This window comes from Aethina tumida, chromosome 1 (assembly GCF_024364675.1).
Source record: "Aethina tumida isolate Nest 87 chromosome 1, icAetTumi1.1, whole genome shotgun sequence".
In the NCBI taxonomy this organism is placed as follows: domain Eukaryota; kingdom Metazoa; phylum Arthropoda; class Insecta; order Coleoptera; family Nitidulidae; genus Aethina; species Aethina tumida.
Genome location: NC_065435.1, coordinates 77,583,251 through 77,607,515, shown reverse-complemented (window position 1 = coordinate 77,607,515; position 24,265 = coordinate 77,583,251). Strand labels below are relative to the sequence as shown.

Genomic DNA, 24,265 nt, shown 5'->3' with positions numbered 1-24,265 from the left:
TTTTTTATTATTTTTTATAAGGTATAATTTAATTCCGTTCGGAAATAACGAAAGACCATGAAACTATTACGGCAGCTTTCGCCGAAAATTTATGTAACGCTTTGTAATAAGGTTGATAAAATAATGCAGGGTAATCCGTGCACCGTGCTGTACCTTAAGCCTGCGAAAATGAGAGGGTTGGGCACCGGCCTGCAACCACCAACGAACCCCTGGACTTTGAAAGGAAATTGAAAGTTTACAGAAAGTGAAATTCCGTCGCGATAATTTATATTTATTTTGGCACGGTGTTGTGCACCGTGCGCATACAAGGGTGTTAACGTCTTGACAACGTCACGGGATTTGTTGCAAATGTCGCGCCCCGAAATCCAATCTTCCCCGGGACTTAATTTGTTTCGAGATAATGCAATTAATTAATACACATTCACGCGTCCCGCGGGAGCCTGGCTGTAAAATGTAAAATTCGGGCGAAGGGGGCGCGATGCACTGAAACCAGCACGTGCATCCTAATGAACGTTTTATTTCCAATTAATTCTGATTAAAATTTAATGCGCGCGTTTCGCGATATGTTTTTTAATATTCGCGCGACTGATTTATACGTGCGGTAGCCGCAACTTGATTTATGTGGGGATATAAGTGCACACTCCGAATTACAACCCCATAAAATGTTTAACATTACAATGTGTTAAACGCGACACTTAAAACTACTGCTACCTTGTTGTCTTCTTTCATCGTTAAATCAACCAGAAACTAATTATAATTTTAATAATGACACAAGCAAAATACAAATTTTTATCAAAATTCAATTGTATATTTATTAATAAAAATTGTTTAAAATGGGATCTATAACAACATTAATATTAAAATAAAAACAATAAAAGCACCAAAACACACTTTCAAAAGATCGAAAACAAGCTCTTACAGATAACTACTGTTACTTTGTTATCTTCTTTTATTGAAGAATCAATCAAAACTTTAACAGTAACACAATCAATTCATAAGTATATATGGAAATTAAATTGTGTATTTATAGATTATATATGTTTAAAATAGAAACTATAGTAACATTAATATTGTATAATTTTGAATTAAACATGTTTAACATGGGAACTACACCAACATTAATGTTGAAATAAGCAAAAATGCCAAGACTTGCCATTCACAACAGAAAGCCTTTCAGGATGTAACAGACTGCCACAAACAACTTTATCTCCTTTCATCAACATATTAACCAGAAACTAATTATAATTTTAATAATAAGAAAATCAATTCCCAAGCTTGTATGAAAATTTAATTATTTACGAATTAAATATGTTTATTATATATTAAACAACGCAAATAAGTTTTTAATAGGAATTCCGAGAATGAACTCAAATTTCTGACTTTAAAGTCAACATTCCGAGAAAAAATTAGAATTCTGTCTTTAAAGTCGAAATTCGGAGATTAAATTCAAAATTCTGTCATTTGGATTATACTGCATGTAAAAAAACGCAACACCTTTATTTTTATAAAATTTGGTATACAAGTAGGTACCTATTGTAATAAGAAAAGATTCAAATTTGAAGTCAATCGGAAAACGTATTGTAGGTTTTTCTTTTCTTTTCTTTTCTTTTCTTTTCTTTTCTTTTCTTTTCTTTTCTTTTCTTTTCTTTTCTTTATTTCTTTAAGGCATCGCAAATAAAGGTGTACTCAGTAGTTTTTGTCACAGCAAAGTATACAGAGTTAATATAATGCCTCGTGGAAAGAAATTATCTTCCGAATTAAAAAAACGGATTTTATTGTTCTTTCAATCCGGTGAGAGAAAAATCAATATTGCTCGATTGTAACGCGTGCTTTACAACAATTTTCAAGATTTGGTAATGTAGAAGGAAAAAATAAAACTGAAAGACCAGCAAAATAAAAGGCCTATTTGAGACACAACTTAGAATTAATGTTTCTCCAAGAACAGTAAAAGATAGATTACTACAAGGGAATCTTCATACGAGAAGACCAGCCAAAAGAAACACTACTATCAGAGAAGAATAGATGAGCCAGATTTGAATTTGCTAAGTCCCGTTTACACTTGACTTTAAATGATTGGAATCGAGCGATCTGGAATGATGAAATCAAGTTTAATCTGGTTAACAGTGATGGGATTTTATATGTAAGACGACCTATTCATGAAATGTTTAACCCAAAGTTTTCCACATTCACATCACTCACACAGGCGAGAGGTCGGTAATGGTATGGGACTGCTTTTCGGGACTTGGAATGGGTCCTCACCTTTGAAGAGAGGGTATCATGGATCGTTTTATGTATAAAGAAATATTGAGGAACAACATAGTACCGTATTCAGAACAAAATATGCCACTAAAACATTATTTTCAATAATGACCCGAAACACACTTCAAAATATTTGAAGCAGTTGACACAAAGAATATAGTAATCTGCAAGATTTATTCACGGTTCTGTAGGAGACCTGGCAAAATATCTATTGCTTTCCATGAAAAAAAGGTTGGTTAATTTTAAAAATAATATAGTTAATTTATAATATTTTGTGAAAATTTTATTGCATATATATGAATTAAATATATTTCAAGTTGAAACTGTAATAACATTAACGTTCAAGTTACCAAAAACGCCAACACAATGATTCAAAACATTGAAAACCTTTTAAGATGTAACAGATTGGTTTCAACTTTGGCTTCTTTCATCGACAAAACAACCAGAAACTCATTACAATTTCAACAGTAACATAATTTAAAATTTAATTACGTATTTATAAACTAAATATGTTTAAAATAGGAAGAGGATAGCAATATTAATATTAATGTTAACAAAAACGCCAACACACCCATTCACAACAACGAAAACCTTTTAGGATGTAACAGACGTTCGTTTCGGTGGATGAATCGATTGGGTCGCGCGAATTAGCCGCAAACCTTTTATTGGCATTTCACCTCCGCAACACTTTGTAATAACCACGCGTTCCATAAAACATGAACCGCCTCTGATAAATCTCGAGTCGCGAAGAAACTCTTGGGCGCGCTGATTGGAAAAACAAACACATAAATATCCGGAACGGCGCCTCCGCATCATCTGACGAATAAATCGGGGGGAGGACCGTAAGTGAATTGGACCTCATGCGTATGGAATTATTTATGTCCATCCTCGATACTCCGACGCTCAAAATAAAGAAGACTGTATTAGTATTTGAGAAAGGTAAAATATATCGACCCTCAATGAAGTGAATTTAGTGTGAGTCACATAACCGAAAACCACCCCTTTAATCACCGTCCGAAAACAACACGTTATTCACTGCATTCGTCACGGTTAATTTGATGTGGTGATTGCATCTTTCGACGGTGCATTGATATCGATGACGGTCGAACAAATTCAATCGTCTTACGCACGTTGCAATGCAATTTGTCGATTTAATGGCATTAATTATTGGGAAATCTGCGCGCGGGGAATAACTGGATTACCATGATGTGGGGACGTGTTGCTTCTGATCATCCGTCTACGTCCAATTCATGCTGAAAGGAGCATGCACTTATTGGTTTAATCTGATGATAAAATCTTGTTTTGTGGACGTTCTATTGTCAATCACAACATAATCTTGTTATAATGTGGAGTAAATTACTTACACGTCACAGGAATTTGCTGCAAAGCTAGTTATTTAAATATGTTATTTTTTAAATAATGGGATATAATAATTATTGGGAAATTTATATGCTGATTATCTTGTGGGGAGGTGTTGCTTCTAAGAACATTCTATTATATTCTATAGTATTTTGTCATTTCGAGATTTAAATCATAAAAAGAAATCGATTTCTGTATGTGTATTTGTTTTTTTTCTTATGAACAGATATAGCTCTTATTTTTTTTCCTAGAAGCTACCATCATGTCCCAAAACATTTCCGGTACTTAAGTCAATCGATTCACAAAGTGCAGAAAATGACAATTTTTATTGATTTTTAGTATTTTTTTGATTCAGAAACGGTAGCAGATAAAGATCTGAAAGTTGCAGCATCGAAGTATCTTATGAGTACCAACATTTCCTGAAATTATGAGCCCCATACCTTCCTGGGGCCAATTCGGTATTCTTATCGTCCCATAGCCTTTGTTGTATCGTTTTGATGTACTAATTCCCAAGTGGACAAAAATTTATTGTCAAAATTAAAATAATTAGAACAGCTATTTATTTTTTTATTATTATGTAAGTGATATTAAATACTAATATAATACATTTATAATACAAATTCCTGAACAGAGTTTTTACTTTTTTGATTATTGACCAATTAAATGGATTGAGATTCGAGTGGTCAAGTACTTGACTACTTGAATCTCCAGAAAACTCTGTTCAGGAATTTTTTCGAGCCCAAAATTGTGTCATTTTGATGAACAGTTTATTGTATTTCTCAACAATATTATGGTACCTTACCTCGACAAAATTATCAACGTGTGAAAATTAAAAGTTGTTTAGATATGTTATTTTATAATTAACGACATTAATAGTATAATTAAATTCCGTAATTAATTTTTGTGAGTTTTTAATTTTAGGTTTCTTAAATCATTCGTATTAAATAAATATTTGTTCGCCAAGTGGCCTTCTAAGTCATCACAAAAAATTGTCAACATCACAAAAATTTATTGAGAAAATTAAAATAAGTTACTGAGACAGTTATTTAAATTAATGGTTTTATATATAATGACATATTAATCGAATCACTATACTTGAAATTCCTGAACAGAGTTTTTAATATTGGATTTTTTAAAATCGACCCAGTTAAATAAATTCTTGAGCTCCAAGTGGCCAATAACTCACCTCGATAAAACTGTCAACATTATAAAAAGTTATTTTGAAAATTAAAATAAGTTACAAAGGCAGTTATTTAAATTTATTGTTTTGTAAATAATGACATTAAAAACTTCTGGAGTACAATTGAAATTCCTGAAAGGAGTTTTTAATTTTTGATTAATTAAAACCGACCCAATTAAGAGAATTGTTGAGCTCCAAGTGGCCGAATAACTCACATCGATAAAACCGTTAGTTTACATATTCCGAGCATTTATAACAATTCTCCGACGTCCATTCTTGCGCACAACGTCCTTATCTTAATATAAAAATTCCAACTTTTCATTCCTCGCCCTTATTAATAGACCTTGCTTTAAATTCTGGAATAATCTCGGCCGGCATACATCATACCTTTTAAACCGGGTAGTCGCGTACGTTTTTGCACTTGGACAAGTTACGGCATGCAGAAATGCGCCTAAGAGAAAACGTCGCACGCGTTAAACCGCAAACAGCCCGACTAATAACTGTAAATTATCGGTATTGTTTGAACATGCAAACGGTATCGGGGCCAACGTTTTATAAATAGGAGGCTTATCTTCGCGGGGCGAATTTGCATGATGCCCGATGTTATTTAAACCGATGGTTCTGTCGTTTTTTCATGCATTTCAGGGATGGTTATGATAAGAATGGATGGCCGGACCGGCGAACTGTTTTACATGCAAGTTATTTCAATTTGCTACATGCATGTAGTTTGGTTTTTAATCTCGTTGCGGTGTCAACTAAAAAATCCAATAAACCAAATGATAACAATTTTTCTAAACAAATTTATTATTTAAAATTAATTATTTTTAATTAAATATTTACATTTATTCTCCTCCTTCGTTTAAGGCAATTAAATATTGTTATGTTTATTTTTATAAATAGCTGCAGCTATAGTAATTATTATGAGTGTCGTGTACAAATATACACAGTACCTTTTTAAGTAGCTCATATGTCTGCAATCGAACTTGGTGAATTAAAAATGATATGTAAAACAAGTTGGACGTATAAAAACAGCAGGACATATTAGGGATAATACTCCACCGTAAAATTATTATTCCGACTTTTACGAACGGGCATATCCGAAACGAAGTATGTTTTATGAATCGTAAAAGGCGCATTTAAATATTTCGAATGTACTTCTCCACGGCGTAAGATTAACGGCTGTGTAAACTCGCGTTTTTTTACTGCTTATAATTATTCTCGGGCTTCGGAAGTTCGTTAGCAAGTCACGGATACGTAGTCCGGGTGAATTTTCCAGTTTTCCACGTGTGTTTTCTTACGGTGGAGTTATTTGTCACCGAAACCCATCTAGAAAATGACATATATTCGAGTAGATCGATATTTTTGTTTCTGTCAAGTGAGTTTTTCTGTTGTAAAATTGCCAGGGAAAATTTAAGTACGTGATGGCAAAGTGTATTGCAGTTTTTGCGCTAAGAAAACATTTCCGAGTGGTGTGTTATTAAATTTCAGTTTTTGCGGTCAGTGTTTTGTAATGTAAGAGGTTTTTTTAGTAATTTCGAGGAAACTTTCAAGCAAAAGTGCGGTGGACAACAAATGAAATTACCGGATCCGGTTGAAATTTCAATAAGAATAAATCCGGACGGAGTCAAAAGCTCAAGTGTTCCTCTCCGTGAACTTTACGAGCGGAATAATGTTAAATCAAATAATTATAACTGTCTTTATATATTCTGCAGCAGCTTTAGAGCACGAGTCCGGAATTCGCCCGGAATTATTAATGGAAGCAATTTAGATAATTAAAAATAATGAATTTCATTCGTTCCCCCTCCAGTTAAAATATTTTACGTTTATTTTAATTAAAATTCTGCATTACCGCGTTTTTACATATTTTAAATTGCTAAAATAATTCCACGATCTCGGACACATTTCAACGATTCCCTGCGAAAGGTCCATTAGCAACGACGGGACAAATTTACGCCCACAATCCGCAACATTTATTTATTGTCCAGGGTTTTTTTTAACGGCGTTTGTTTTTACTTTCCGTGATTTAATCTCTGATTTGTGCGTTATTAAAAACGATTGTTTGATGTTTAATTATTTTTTATTCCAATCGGTTCCTCATTTTAATTGCGGAATTTGTACACAATTTTTTTTATGAGAATTTGTGCAAAATAACAGGAATTTATTGTTTGACATTAAAAATTATTGGAACAGAAATGTTGACAAACGTTAAAATATAAAACAAGAGGTTTTTGTTTATTCAATGAAAAACTCAAATTGTTAAAATTTCATTATTAAACTGACGAAATTTTAAAACTGAATTTTAAAAACATGATTTTTTACTCATTGTCGGCAAATATTGCGATTTAAATTCAGCAGTCTTTTCAACGATACATTTTTAATAATAATTAAATATTGAACTAGTGACATGTTATATCAATTTTAATCTTTTATATTGTTAATAAAAATAATTGTTTTATGTTATGCTTTATTTAAAATATATGTTTATAACACTTCTCAATATGTTGAATATTTATAAAAAAAATAAAATAGGAAAAAACTTTTTCTGTAAAAATGAAATTGTTATGCTAATAAAAGTTTGCACCTTCCATAATTTCTAACTAACTTTTCTTTCGAACATCTCAATTATCCTAAAAACCTGAAAAACATTGTTATAAAAATGCAAAACAGTGAAAATTTCATTAAAATAATCATCCCATCCGAAGGTGAATCGATGCCAGTCTCGTTCTCATCGTCTGTTGATTACCAAGACGTCGATGGGCGTTGGAAGTCGAAGAACAGGCCAAGACGGTATCAGGAGAAGGCGAAGGATGAGGAAGTGGAAGGGATTGTTAGACGTCGGTGTCTGTCGTTCCCCCGGGGACATTCCGGCCGCCCTTCACACTACGCTACACTCGTTACACTCCTGATTTATTCACTCTAATTTCATCTAATACTCGAGCTATTAAGTTTCGCTTTATTAAAGCTATGACGATTCTAAACTAATGAAGCTTTTATTGCGCACTCACGACTGAGTTACTGGCTCGTCCTTACACATGAAATGCTCGCGGAAATATTACACGGGTTTTATATCGCACTACGAAATTTTACGTGCGGAAGCGAAAAACATAAATCACAAACTATTATTATAATGTCGGGTCTATATAATTTTTTATATATATACATATATATAAGTGCACCATCGTGTTTCGTGTTTCAGCCCTGTTAGAAATGCATACCGCGGTTTAAATGTGGACTCGTTGATATTTTCGTAGCGCGCGTTCATTTCACTTTCGTGCTGATCATCTGATAAATATGATACATGACTTTTTTATATCTTTGGACACTTTGAATAAAATCGTACTGTTTAATTAGCCACGCCCATTTAATTAGTTTCTAATGTAAAGTACACGCTCTTTATGTGCATAATAATAATACTGATTAATATTTATATGTATTACAATTTGTTTAATACTGTTGATACAACAAAAATGCGAGAATTTATGGAGCAGTAATTAAATGAATGTAAATCGAGCAGATAAATTTCAAATATAATATTTGAGTTTAATAACTCATAACTCACGCTCTATATCAATGTTTATTTTTAAATTACAATTTGGATGTTAGGATATAACTTTTGTAGAAAATATGTGATTCTGATATGTAAAACTATAAACAAGCTATTACGTACTTTAAGAACGTACATTATAGCTCATATGTAGAATATCTTTAGACATTTTCATTTGTCTTGATAAAAGTGTACGTTTAAATTATTATTGTCAGTTATGCAGTAATTTGATTAAAACAATACAACAATATAATAATTTATTAGTGAGTTTAGTTAGGTATTTATTAATATTTGAAAAATTTTCAAGGGTCAAAAGTAGTGTAACTATAAAATAAAACAACCTTACGTACGTACATTTAGCCTTTTTTTATTTAGTATCTAGTAGCAAAATCATTATATTTAATTTAAACACGTTTTCTTCATTGATTTTAGTATCTTTTTAATATAATTCGTTGACAATCTTTTTGCATGGATTTTCCAATCAGTTTCTTCTAAAATGAATTCTATTGAATTGAGGTCTGGGTTTTGTGCTGGCCAAGGGATTACACGTACTTCTTGAGAAGCGAACTATTCTTTAACTAACTTGTGTTTCGGATCGTTGTCATGCTGGAAGGTTTACCTTAAACTCATGTTACCTTCGGCAAATGGAAGCATATGATTCTACAGAATGTCACAATAAACAAAACGATCCATTATTCCGTCTAACTTAACCAGTGGGTCCATGCCAAACCCAGAAAAACATCCCCAAACCATAACGCCACGATAATTCACAGTGGGTTTAGTGTACTTGGGATTATACCTTTCATTAATTGATCCTCTCACCTATGAAATGCCATCAGATTTGAATAATTAGAGCCGACTTTCATCGAAAAACAAAGTTGTTTTCCACTGCTCACTCTTCAGTTCACATGTTCTCTTGCAAAAAGTAGTCTCGCTACTCTATAGTTTGAAGAAATGAAGGGCTTATTTGCTGGTTTTCTATCATAGAGACCAGCTCCTTTTAGTCTTCGTTTCATGATACTTACCAACACACTGAGTTCGTTTATTTTTTTATTTAAGCTGTATGCGCTGAAAAAAGTGTCGCGAACAACAAGCGTTTTTGTTTTCCTGTCCACAGCTCTGTTTTCTCGCGTTTTCTACCACTTTTGTAAACTCCTTCCAGTATATTTCTTGTGTTAACTTCTACTGCAATTTTACTCTGGTTTTCACCATTTCGGAATCCTTTTAGAATTTGTTGTTTAATTTGTATCAATAAATGGTCATTTCTAGGCATTTTTAGCTTTAAGGAATGATGTCGGACACAGAAATAAATTATAAAATCAGTTGTATTGAATATGTTGCATAAAAATTATGAACCAAATATCTGGCGTCCCTACCGGAATGAATCGGTGAAATTTCTCCCGGTTATGGAGGCTATTTTACAAAGTTTGCCTGTTCAAAATATAAAAATTTTAATTTAAGCAACATTAATTGAAATTGCTAAGCACCATATATTCGGTTATTTCATGTAGTAGTGTTCAATTTGATCATGAACTGAAATTAAAGCCAACCTGGAGAAAATGAGACTTGGTGGCGGTCAATTCTAAACATAAATCTAAGTATCGATGTTTTGTCTTGGCCGTCTCGATCTCCAGACATCAACCCTGTAGGAAGCATGCGGAATTACGTTTATAACCCAACTCAAATTCAAATTTAAAAGAATGACAGGAATTCAAGAAGCTTGAAGAAATATAGACTTGCCGAATATCCGGAAAATCGCCAGACAAAAAGAATATTATACAAAGTGTTAATGTTTATTTAAAGCTCTTATTTTATAAAAGAAGTTCTTATAAAACTATGTAAAACAACAACAGTAAATTAATTAATATTTATCATTTTAAAAAGTTGTAATAATAATGAAACTAGTGTGTATATTCCCAAAAATTGTTCTAATAATGCAATATTTTTAGTTCATTAAAATAATAAACTAGGTATGTACGTAGCATAAAGATTATTAAAGAAAGTCTCATTGCTGGAATAAAATAAGGTTTCCTGAGGTGGAGTCTAACGAGTGCTTCACTATATATACTATATAAAACTTACATTTTTAATCAATGCTATGGTATGAGAAATAAAAAACAAACTCAGGGAGTGCAGGATTGTTAGTGAATATGAAGATGAACAATCATTAGCTGTCTGTCACCCAACAAAGAGAAAAGACAAATAAAAGTGTATGCCTACTTTGCATCACTTTCAACATCTGAATTCACTTTGAATGATTTTATATAAAATTCAGACCTAATGGAATAATGAACTAGCATCACGGAACATTTCTTTTCTCTAACGCAACAACTAACATTTAATCAGAAAGGCTATTTTAAGAAATTGATAATATACATACATCTTGGCAAAAAATATTATTATAAAAATGCAGAAAAGTTTTTATTTATTATTTATTTTATTATTTAAATTAACTAATAAGTTAATTTGCATCTGTGTAATAAACTAATAAGTTAATTTGTATCTGTGTAATTAACTAATAAGTTAATTTGTATGTACTCCAGTGAAAAAGTAATAAAATTAGAATTATGTCTTTGCTTTTTATTTATTTGTAACCAATTTCAAAAATTCATTTTAATTAATTAGTAGTAGATCCAGCCAATTTCTAGTATTATTATTTTTACCCTATTATTCACACACACTTAATACGTAAATCTACGAAAACCCCAAGAAAATACGATGATTATTCCAACGTCACCTCCAGACTTCCGTGTCGGCTTCCGTACACCTCGTGGACCCCCAACCAATTAACCCCATCCCCTGAAGCAACACCGTCCGATTTCCGTCCACAATGATCAAAGTCGACGGAGACGATGATCCAAAATTTCGCATGTCAAGTGTCGGTGACGCATCGAGCCCCCGGAGGGCGAATGTCGTGCGTGTGACTGGGGCGGTCACCCGCAAAACCCCAATCGCAATTGTAAATCAATTAGACGTTGCCGCGAGCCACGCGATACAAACCTGTATGTGTGTGTGAGTCACTGAAGATAGATTTTTGCTTGGCGAAACCTATAAATATTGCATTATTCCCGTTGGAGCGTTCCCGAATCCGGGGACATAAAACGAGGGAATTAGCATATTACAGCGCCTGATGACTAATACTTTACACCCTCTACACTGTATAATATGCACCCCAGTACGCAATTCGACGAAATTTATTGACAGTACAGTATTAAACATCAAATAAGTGAGACGAGAGACGACAATAGACGGAGTTGATGGCAGTTCTGTTAAACTGCAAACACGGCGGTGAATAATATTAAAGACTGGACGATCTTCACAAAAACTACCCCTTTAAAATGAAATTTGTATTCAGCATAAGAGTACTCACATACTTTATGTTCATTTTCACTTACTGAAGGTCGCTTTTTAAATTAAATATAAAAAAGTTATTATTTAGATTTCAATTACTTAGTTGTATTGAATGAAATTTTTGAAAATTTTTATTATGTTTGTTGTACACCAAGACACATTTATCACTATTTATTTATTTTCGTGTTCAATCTTCTTCGATGTACAAAAAATGGTAATAAAAATAAATTCAGAAATTGTGTAATTAATTTCGTGTTTAATTAATTCATGCACATATCAAACACCCCATAAAAGAAATGAAATTCACTCGTTCATCTCACACGTGTCGCCTGGCTGGTAGAGCAATTAACGGAGACTGTGTGCGTGATTTTTGGTCTCCGCAAACGCCGCATATCAAAGTGACAAACAATGCGAAACGACCCTGTTTACATATATAAATAAATTTGAAACGGGGTGGCGTTCGAATGGCCCGCGGCCCCGTGCTAGGGTTCCGAAAACCAATTGGTTTAATTGCAGATAAGGACAAAGGGGAATTAATGCCGGGCACCGCTTTTAAGATCACCACTCTGTGTGATTGAGACGCGGATAGAAACGGTGACATATTTTTGTCCACCTGACCTTTAACCCTTTTCTAGGGAATGTTTAAATAGCCTCCAGTGCCCCTGATTTTGCTTTAACCAGACTTTGTTTAATATGTTTTATTAAAAGGAACGTCACATTTTAATAAACGTGATGGCTGCAATTATTTATGTGCGTATGTAAACAGGGGGTGGTTTGTGACTTTGATCTTACAAGCGAATAATTGCACAGGTCTGGGACACTGCGTTTTAATTAAAACAAGGGTGATTCGTATTGGTTTTGATGTTTTTAGGTTTTGTACGTGGAAATTGTTGTTTAAAGGGTGGCGCTTAAATAGTAAATCATAACTGATTTATGCGGTCATTTTAAGTAGACCCCATTACACCGCTTGGATGTTTATTAATTCGTCTGGAGGGCCATTAATTTTTAGCCCAAACTAAATTAGTAAATTATTACGTTCATTTACGGGTTAGTTTATCGCGTTCAGTTAAGATATACTACACATAAATTGAGTTAACTGCCCCCCTCCCTTCACTTTAAAATATGCCGGGCGCTATTTAAATTATCAATAAAACTACAAATATCGATTAACTGGAACTTATGAAACGTCACTGTTGTAATTGAATAACACAGATAACATCCATCACGACACGACAGTGGAAAAAAGCAGGAAAAAAGCGTTCGTGGTAATTGTTTATTTGTGACGCGGCATTCTTACCCCCGTTTTTCCTAGTGAGGCGAGGAAAACGGGCGCTGAAAAGGCAAACACTGTGCCTGACTGATAAGCGACGTAATGATAGGTTTGTAAGTAGTAATCAGTCAAAAATTGAAATTCTCAAGTGAAGGGATCATTATTCCCAGATGAAATGGTCGACATGGAAGACGCGAAATCACCACCCTTACCTCATAATAATCTCGAATCGGTTTTGATTTATGTTTTCGGTTAATTCATACTTTTTACCGCGATTATGGTCTTCAAATTGTCCGACAACCTATATATAAACGCAACAATCGATTGCGAACAACACCGTATGATTCGTATTACACAAACTGGACGTAATAATTGATGATTAATCACAGGGCAGATTTAGCAACGTGATGGTGTTGAATATGCATGTAATAGAAGGCATGGTCAAATCACAGAACATGGCAAAGTGAAGATTTGCTTGTTCACAAATATTATATTAGCGTGAACCAATAATCAGTTCTATGAGATCACGTTTTGTAAATGAAATTTGTTCCTGTAATGAACACGTATGGGATTATTATCGATACTCGTCATGTTTTAGTTGTTTGGTTCGTGTATAATTAAACGGCGTATACATTGAAAGTCATTAGAAATTGTTGATTAAAAAATGTTAACAAGACCAGTAGTAATACTGAAAGGGAGAAATGGTCGATACTTAATTGAAACTAAAAGGGCAAAACTGGTTTTTAAAAATATAACAAGATCTTCTAGTAATAGAAAAGAAAAGAACGGAGAAAATAAAGTTTTCTGGATCAAAAATTTTTTTAAGAACTTATAAACAAATGAAGAAACTCACGTATTTTATTCCTGGTATCTAAAAGTTGAAAAAATTCAAAATATTTCTTAGGAACAGAAAAAATAAGAAATAAATATTGATCAATAGGATTAAAAAATCTTTTTATGTTGCCACTGAGAAAGGTAAAGAATAAGATCAGAAGATCTCCTTGGAACACAACAAAAAGAAATAAATGTTGATTGAAGAAGTAAATAGTTTTTTAACACAGTTTTATGCTTCAATGAACAAAAAAAAACAAAAAAGAAGGAAGATAATTAAATAACTGAAAAAGTAAAATAATATTTTATTGTGTTACATACAGTATTGGCAGAAAGTAGGCCAACTTTAAAAATATATAAATTGCTACCGCTCTGTATAAGCAAATATAATTTATACCAATTATGAACATACTGTATATAAACATATCGGTGAATATTTATTGTATTAAAAATAATTCTGTTAGCTACAAATCAAAAAACTAAATATTCGGCTGGCAAAAGGTATGTTAGAGCAACTTTTTACTAAATGTCACTAATATTTACAAAATTGACAATAATTTTTGGTTTAGAGTTAATATAATGCATCATGGAAATGTTTTATCTTTCGAATTAAAATAACGGATTGTATCGTTCTTACAATCCGATGAGAGAAAAATCAATATCGCTCCATTGTAACGCGTGTTTTACAATAAGTTTCAAGATTTGGTAATGTCGAAGGAAAAAATAAAATTGGAAAACCAAGAAAAACCAACAGGTTTCAGGAAAAAGGTCTGCTTGAGACAAAACTTGGAATTAATGAAGAACCATAAAATATAGATTACTACAAGGGGGTCTTCATGCAAGAAGGCCAGTCAAAAAACCACTATTATCAGAGAAAAACAGCCGAGCCAGAGGTGAATTCGCCAGGTCCCTTTTACATTGGACTTTAATGATTGGAAACGAGCGATCTGAAGTGATGAAATCAAGTTTAATCTGGTTAGCAGTAATGGAATTTTATATGTAAGGCGATCTATTCATGAAAGGATTAGCCTAAAGTTTACCATACCCACTGTTAAACACGTCGTCGGATCGGTAATGGGGCTGCGTTTCGGGATTTGGAATGGGTCCTCTCCTTTGAATAGAGGGTATCATGGATCGTTTTATGTATAAAGAAATATTGAGGAACAACATGGTATCGTATTCAGATAAAAATATACTATTAAAACATTATTTTCAACAAGATAATGACCCGAAGCAAACCTGTAGTAGTCTGTGTAGTTTTAAGGGAAAAAATTAATGTTATGAACTGACATGTCAATTTCCCGATATAAACTCCTTTGAAAACTTATGGAAGATAGTGAACAAAATAAGACTCAAACAGTATAGTAATCAACAAGATTTATTCACGATTCTGCAGGAGGCCTGTCAAAATATGGATCCAAATATTACTAACCAACTATTGCTTTCCATGAAAAAAATGTTTGTGAAAGTTATTCATAATCATGGGTATTTTACAATATATTAGTGTAGAATTAACTGAAATACTAATTACAAATTATTTGTAGTAATAAAACTTTAAATAGCATAAGTTGCTCTACTTTTTGCCAGTCCAAAACAAATAATCATCAGTAAAATTAAACACTTATTTTTTTATTGCTTTACTATATAATTGTTAAATTTATAAGGGGGAGTAAATTTTTAATATACATTTTTTAAACATAATATCCAAGAAAAAAGTTATTTGAATTTAAAAAAAAAAAGTTGCTCTACTTTCTGCCAATACTGTATATATAATTAGAAGAGGAACGATGTTTTAAAAATGGGTCACAAGTTATTTAAGGGAACAAACCAAAATGTCAATGTTTGGATGAAACAGTAAGAGTAAAACTGTCATTTCTTAACTTATCAGTTAGTTTATGTTGCCAAAGTTAATTAGTTATTAAACATTCTCCGATAGAAGCTCTCTAGTTCCTCATTACAAAATCGACACAAACTTAAGATATCGATTAAACGAAGCGATCGGCGCCGCCATGGACTGCACATTAATGGACATCGCTTTTTAGTGTTATTCGTTACCCCCTAGTGGGTCGCCAAATGTGTTTTATAAACCATGACAAAAACAGTGTCGCACACACTCACGCACAACCTACCAAATTAATGTTTCGCCCGAATTTGAACACATTGTGCGCGTAATGCGTCCGCGATAAACGAAATTACCGGCCTTTATGAGATTATTATCTGGAATGTATTTTAAATTGAGCGCCGCCGAAATAAATAAAGCAATTAAAATGTACGCGTCGTGTTGGACACGGATTTTTGCGAGCTGGTTGAAAAAAATATATATTTCGGAATTGTTCCCCGACGTGTCGTACGGGCGGCGGTTGAATTTTAAAGGGCCCCGATGAAATATTGTTGGGAATGTATTGCCGCGAAATGACCTACATTTTAATTACTGGACTTTCGCAGAAATATTACACCCCGGATTAACGACAAACCAACATTTATGTCTACCAAGGTCCACTAAATTTATTTCCAACGTTTCATTTTATACATATGTTATTGCAAAACTCTGCGACTGACAGAAAAAACGAAACTGTTTCACTCTTGTGACATTTATAATCTACTTTAAGGGTTTTAAAGACGTTGCTTTTTCTTACAAGATGTGAAAGGAATCGAAATCTTTTCGTCTTTGGAAAACGTTCTCTTTTAAATTTAAATTTCGGCGATGTACACGCGAGACGGACATAAATCCCCAATCAGTTGACAGTGGTACAAATGGACCGAGGGAAAATGGAGCCAGTGACGCGCCGGACGCCGCAGAATGATGTGCTGGCCCGTCTGAGGGGGTGGACATCCTCTGACGTCCGTTTATCATCCCCGATTATGAATGTGTCAAAGTTTCCGAAGCGATGTAGTCTCCTGCGTCCGTCTATGTTATGTCTACGTATACTTCGAGGAAAGCACCATGATGTATCAAACTTATAAATTATTTAATATTAAATGTAACAAAACAAGCTAAATCAATTAATATTTTTAATTCTTTCAGCATTAGATCACGGTTTACGGGTTGAAGTTTATTTTAAGTGATTTTTATTATTTCTTTTTTTTTTTTATAACGTGACCAATTTGGAAGGATTCCATTAGTTGATGCCATACGACCGAGTTATTTATCCGAAAAACACTCCATTTCAGCTCGGGCTCAAAACGTTAATTGCTTTATTTAATTTAAAACCGTACAATTTGAATTTCATTTTAGATAACAATCCCCACGAATCGGGGGGTTAAAAAATGCTGTGCGTACGGTTTCAGGTGGACGGTCGAAAAATAATTACAGGACGGTAAGTTTGTTTTTGATTCATTATTCAGGTTTTTTTTTTTATCGGACAAATTCTGGTATTAGTATTTCGTTGAAATGTATTTTTGCAAAGCTGGAAACTCAATTAGTTTAAAACACATAAATAAATAAAGTTTTCAGGGTAGTATTTTCACCTTTTTAAGAGGGTCGACAGAAAAACGTCAACAACATACTTTATCTTAAATAAGTAATATTTCGGACATGAAAATATTGTAAGCGCTAAAGGGTTAGTGACGCGAAACATTGGACCCTTGTCCCTGTCTTTCCCTTCTCCGTGATAAATTGGCACAAAGGGTTATGAATTTTATGAATTTTTCCATTTTGTCTCTCATGCCCGGAATACATTTGTCGCAGGCCCTCGAGAGCCCAGCATTAAATGAATTTAATAGAGAAATATCAGTGTGTCTTATTCTGAATATATAAATATAAAGCAGGTCCGGGGTTACAGTATTTTTTCCTGAAATTTTATCGCTTGTATTGAAGGACTTTCCTGCCAAATCCACAACACAATTGAAAAGAAACTTTATTGGACTTCTTCTCCCTAAAACGTAATTTTAATTCAGTCAGCACTTTTATTTATTTTTATAGACCTGTCACGAGTAATAAAATTGATAATATGTTGTAGAATAAGAATCAGTAAAACTTAAACCGACATTAAACTTAAGTCTATCTAATTGGTAACTATAAATTATACAGTAAAAAATAATCATAAAAATTGTTCATTTTCATTTGATTGATAATTTACAGTATAATAAAAATCAGTAGAAGTTAATCTGATACATTTTCATCTTTTCCATTAACTATATGGATTTTACACAATAAAGGCTTTTAGCTTTGCTAAAACTTCTGATTAACAAAACATTTGGTTCATTTTTATTCCAAACAATTACAGACAGAATAACTCTATCCATTTGATCTCGAATTCCCAGTTAAAACCTCCTTTGACTCGGCGAAATAGCTAATTGCAATTTTGATAAACATTGTGCATTTAACGAAACAGAAGTTTGTTCGGGAAAATTTTACACGTTTTCGCCATTAAAACGGCCACCGAACGGCTTTATGCGTTGCGAAACATGCACGACTTCTTTGTTGCAATAAGGTGAAAACAATGGTGGTGTGAAATTAAGCGAATAAATAATAGACCGGCAACGGATTAGGATGCGGTGCCGCAAAAACGTCGGTTTGAAATTTTAAATGTGCGGTTAATCCGGCGTGAATGCCATGTTTTTGTACGTATTGTTCAGATGAGAAGTTCGGAATGAATTCCGAGTGAAAAGTCAGTTTCGTTGTTGAACATGTATTTAAACAACACTGTATAAAATATATAAAAGACAACATGATATAATGTATAATAATAAAACTGGCCTTACAAATGCACGTACAGTGTGTTGTCTTAGGCACCATTTAAAACAAACACAGATTGTACTTCTCTTGTGTTTTGATAAGGTGCGTCTGCCTCATCTCCTTGTTTCTCACCTGCTGCTCCACCTCCTTCTTAAGCGGTTCCTTCAGCTCGGAAATGACGTCATCCCCGTTAAAATAAATGACCATCACGTCTTTGGTAAACACCACCGACTTGGAGTTCTTCGGGAAGTACTTGTATTGGTAAGTCTCATCATCCAGCAGAGTCTCCTCGCTCGGCTCCTCCAGATTGTCCTTATTCACGGTGCCCTCCACTGGAATGTTCGTGTTATCGCCCTTCTTGCTCGATTTCGGATGCTTTTTGCGTTTAAAATCCTTCCTGTTCTTTCTAGTGCTGTACGTCTCCCAAGTAGTGGATGAACCACCGGCCTTCGAATCGCCCAGAGCCGGTGACGATTTGTGGGGAGCTGGAGTTCTTTTGTCCTCCGATTTGACGAACATTTTACCGGTTTCCGTTAATGCTAAAGCATCAAGTTGATCGGCAAGTTTGGATTCTGAAGTTTGATCCGACTTACAGAACGCTTTGGCATTTCGGGTTTTGTTTTGCTTAATGTTGTTGTCTGACACGCTACCCTTAAACATATTCGGCTTCGATTTTTCAACAGTAAGCGTTTCCAATGCTTCACTTTGCTCTGCGGCATTTGTAAGGTTTTGAGACATTTTCAAAGAAATTTTGCTTGCGTCTGTCACGAATTTAAAACTAATATGTCAAGTCCAACCGTCAATAATTTGACAATATTATTCAATGTATATCAAAGGAGGAAAAGTAGTATGTAAACCAACATCTACAGCTTAGATAGACATACAATACATTTCTATTTTATATAACACATATATGTATATGTGTGTACATGAGAGAATAGCTTCTTTTCCTGTTACAGTTTCTTTGGTGCACGGGACTGAGCCATTTAAATGCGGAAGTCGTTAATCAACAATTCCCATTCCGATTTTGGCGCAATATTAATAAGTGATATGTTGCGTGTCAAAGGGTGGGGCCCGTTTTCCATTATCTTTCCCCTTAATAGAGATCCAAAGGCATTGAGTGCCACTTGACGGTTAAGTTTGTGGGCAGTTACAAGACACGTTCGATGTGTCTGCCTCCAATCCATTCCAATTTGGTAGCCCAGTGACGGACGATAAAAACCCCAAAATAAACTATTAAAGCCTTTCGAGTATTTGTGGAGGAAACGACTTTTTACTGTGCTGGAAAAAGGCAAGTAATAATTGATGTGTCGAAATGAACAGAAACAAGAATCTGTTAGAAGTACACGGTTGACGGCTTAATAGTTACAAATGGGCCTTTGTCTAGCCATAGTCATAACATACATCCAATTGATTAATGATGGCGCTTCGAAAACGTCTGGGCTTTAACACCACTTCATAATTCTACCAAGGATGTTTCTCAACGATCGGTCCATTAGCCACCGAATTAATTCATTCACTAAACCGATAACGAGCGATAAAGACAATTTCCGGATTTATTACAGCAATAGAAACTATTTTAACGTTCACCCATTCTTTGCTTAGTATGTAGCACAGTTCCTCGGAATAATTTGTTCGGAGGACTGTCAAAAGCAGGCGAGTAAAAAATGTAGACGAAATACCGGCAAAAATTGCGGCAATAAATCTGCCGGTGACAAAACCATGTTCATCATTTTTCCCAAAAAACTTTCGTTTTGAATGCGCCAAAACGAACTTGAACCATTTGCCAACGTTCGGTGCGTGTTACGCCCTGCCATAATGACAAACAGCCCCGGCAGATCCGTATCGAACATTAATAATTTCTTAACAGCGACTTACGCTCTGATAAAGTAGTACATACATACGCACCGTATGACCGATATAAATAATGGATGAGATTTCGACCGTGTTTACTTTATAAGTTACGGCCTTCCGTTTTTTTTTCCAAGGGGATAGCCATCGTCGGCCAGGCTCAGTCATTAATATTCATTATTTACCATTTACCATTGCAAAACTTAAAATTTGTACATTTATGACAAATCCAGTTAATTTTAAATTAAGAAAATATTTAATATTGACACACACATTTCAGTTAGGTATTATCTTAATTGTGAAAAACTCAAAAATTAGTATACTAAACTGATAACAAAGTACTTGAATGGCTCCTTCATTTAAATGAGAGATGGCAAACAATCCATTAACAATTTGTGAAACGCGATCTGAAATCATCTTTGCATATGCGATTCGAGGGAGTGGAATTTAATTTCGTAACTCGCGAAACTAATCAGACAGGTGAACGGGGGTGTTGTTTGTCTGGCGTGAATTTTGAGCCATCGATTAGCATATTAATGTGGTAATATATCTGGTGGGAAATACATATAAATAGGTTTATGATGGGGAATGTTCTGATTGTTGGATTTATTGCTTTCGGTTGTGTCACAGGATTGTTGTTTATATTTACGAGTTTTCCATTTGTGTTAGTTTTGATTGATTGATTGTTTTATTTGTTATATGTAAGATGGACAAGGATAGAACTTTGTATTTGTTCGTAAAGAATGGAAGAGAAGTTTTATAAGAAAGTAAAAAGTCCATCAATTAGAACTGTGTAGATTTGAAACTAAAATATTCATGGAAAAGTCAATATTTATTATTGAGGTAGCTTAAATTTGTATGAATATTTGTTAGAGCAGTTATTGAATTTTAAAAACTGTTATGAAATGTAATAGAACACTTACGTACGTTTGATTTCTTTGACCTAACCGCTACTTGCATAACAACAGAGAATGTAAATTTAAGTACGCCCCAAAAACATTTACGCAGAATAATTTTGCAATTTTTTACAAACGTACAAATTTTAAAAGAACTAAAGCCCATTTCTCTTATCCATAATTCGGCTCCACTCGTTCGGTGCATTATTTACACCATCCAGTGCCATTAGTTCGCATCCCCCTTATCCTGGTGACTTATAAAAATAGCAGACACATTACTTTTTGCCCTTGTACACACGAATTGTATGTACCACTTGGGACTGGGGAGCCAAACATTGATGATAATGATGATATAGAGGTCGGACGGTCTATACACGCGCCTCTTTTTCCATTTCCAATTGAAATATGAGACCGGAGTCCCGGAAATTAAGGAGGTTCTGTGACGTGCGTTCCAGACATATCAGTTACGGGTCCCGTTCATTAAACGTCGACGCGCAGATCGGGATCTAGACGAATTTTTCAGTAATGTAACCACGTTCTGACACTCCTTGGAACTGAGGGTTGATAATTAGAGAAGTTCGGGCATGTGGAATTGAGTACAGGGAATGATTTCTGGAGAAAATTATACGAATTTCACAAGCTGCGTTAATGGATTTGGGATTATAGATTAAGAATATTTCGGGTTTAATGTTGGTTAGTAACTTCATTAAAAAGTCATTTTGTTGTTGTACTATCAATTTTCATGTCTGAGTGCAGTTTTATGTGCGACTAGATTGAAAAATAAACGGTTGAATCAAAAATGATCATTATTTTACTCGTAGGAATTAAATTCTTTATAACATTTTAAAGTGCCTTATTTATGCCAGTATAAATATTTTTGATTTCACTCTGAATTTACCTAAAATATTAATGAACAGATTCAGTATTTATGGTTATATAATATTTAAATAATGTAACGTTATGAATAGTTTAGATATTTAACTAGGTACTTACACTATAAAAATACCTCTCCTGTGTTATATTTGCATAGTAAGAGAATGTAACATTGCGCCACACCTTTTAATTAAACCCCAGTTCCGGTGTCGCGTTCCGTGTCCTCACGACCTGGAGTTTAACGAAATTAAATCTCCATTAGACAGATGAAACACACTTACTTCGATCACAATCTCCTCTTTTAAAACGCCGGTGTCATCTTAACGATCCTCTCGTCTTCTGTGTCTTGTGAAACTTGTTTAATTTACCATTTTCCTTCTTTCTTGTGTTTTTAGATAACGTGTTGTTTTGTTAGTTGATTTGAGGATTTTAACAAGGAAGACAATTAGAGACAATTATTTCTGTAAATACATTTAAACGTATGTATCTTATAAAAGCAAAAATTTTGTTAAATTTTTATGTCGTGGCGGCATCTTTGAGTGAATAGGTTAAACTTATTTTTTCGTCTGAAGGAAACCTGTACAGCGCCGATCGTAAGAGTAAAATACTATACTGCAGCGCCATCCAGTTTTCACTAGTCTAAGTTAACAGTTTTATAATATATTATTTCATTAGTCATCTATTTGTGAAATGCTTACATTCTCATTTGATTTACAGTTTTCTCACAATGAACCTTCTTATTTACAGCATTACTCATTACCGTTTTCATTTATTACAAAACTATTTATGGTACTCCATTAGTGTGAAATTCTGATACAATTATGTAAAACTAGATGTCGATAGATAAATAAGTTTTAATTAACAGAAAAAATACTGTTCTAATTAAAAATTGATCATGTATTGCACAAACGTCCATAATATATTCATGTGTATTTGTAAACTGCTATTTGATCTTAAAATAATCGATACGAGTTTACAGTAAACAAGGTAAAGGTGAACCATTCGAACGATTTACGTATTCGAGAAAAAACAATAACGAAATCCCCGAGTCTGGACCATTATTCACCGAGATACCGCAACACCGGTTACAATAATCCAAAATAATAACTTGATAAAAATTTATAAGACGAATTTATGATACTAAAATGTTTTCTATTGCACGTCGTGAGTTATGGACGGTCTTAACTGCGACTTACGACAGAATAAAAGTGCAACCGACCTTATATTTTACGTGATTTCAGTTCGAATGTTATTTATGTTGTTGTTATAAAAAATGTATGAATGATTTATCAATGGTAATAAATAAATAAAGCGGACGAGTATTTTATTTTTAATTTAATTGATTCAATCAATTCCAATTATTTGTTTACTAGACTTTGCAACTGTTTTAATTGCGCCAATTAAATAGTTTAGAACGTGACAAAACAAAAGTGAACTGTCTTTCCGGTGTTAATTACCTACAACAATTATTTCAGAATGCCATAAATAAATTAAAAGCAATTATGCGGACGAAGGAAAGTATATCAAGCCGGAATTAAAATATGAACGTAAAACGCACGAAAAAAATTACGATCGCGGTGATAAAGCCGATAAATTAGAGGCGAGACGGTTTAACGTCGTGCCGGATTTATGCGGCACATGTTAAAAGTCGAAGGGAAATATTGTCGGGGTTGTGGACGCGATTAATTCGCATTTTTTTTAGTCACGTTTCAGTCAACGATTTCGGAATGTATTAAACTAATGAATTGTGATTCACGATTTGATCGCACTCACGCGAATTAATTTACTCATCGATCTCCGCACATTTGTTTGTCATTTTGTTTATGTTAAACATTTTTTATTCGGTTTATGGATAGTGTAAAGTTTGAGTAAACATCAGGTTAATGTACCATGCGGTTTGTTAATATTTAATTTTGCCCTTTTGTATTTTTATTTTAAAATAAAATTATATTGTACGGTTTCCTCTTGTTTAATTCAATTTCCCGTTTTGCTATCTGCATATTTTTGAATATTTATATTTAATTATCCAATATGGAAATGAAATTGATGTGATTTTAATTTAACCGTGCAAGATAAAAATTAAAAACATTCTGTTACGCAATTATGTTGCGTATAAAATATAAAAGTTTATATTTAATTATTTATTAATCCATTAAAAATATGTAGTTCTTAA

General features: G+C 33.5%; 1 protein-coding gene across 1 annotated transcript; it reads right to left on the bottom strand.

The window, feature by feature from the left end:
* Nucleotides 1–18,409: 18,409 nt before the first annotated feature.
* Nucleotides 18,410–19,252, bottom strand: LOC126266480 (uncharacterized). The gene has a single exon (XM_049970546.1). It carries the CDS (start codon nucleotides 19,208–19,210, stop codon nucleotides 18,533–18,535), a length of 678 nt encoding a protein of 225 aa, XP_049826503.1. The 5' UTR covers nucleotides 19,211–19,252; the 3' UTR covers nucleotides 18,410–18,532.
* Nucleotides 19,253–24,265: the final 5,013 nt, after the last annotated feature.

Bases quoted from the DNA above. Each gene is read 5' to 3' on its own strand.
- LOC126266480 (XM_049970546.1), bottom strand. From the start codon at position 19,210: ATGTCTCAAAACCTTACAAATGCCGCAGAGCAAAGTGAAGCATTGGAA.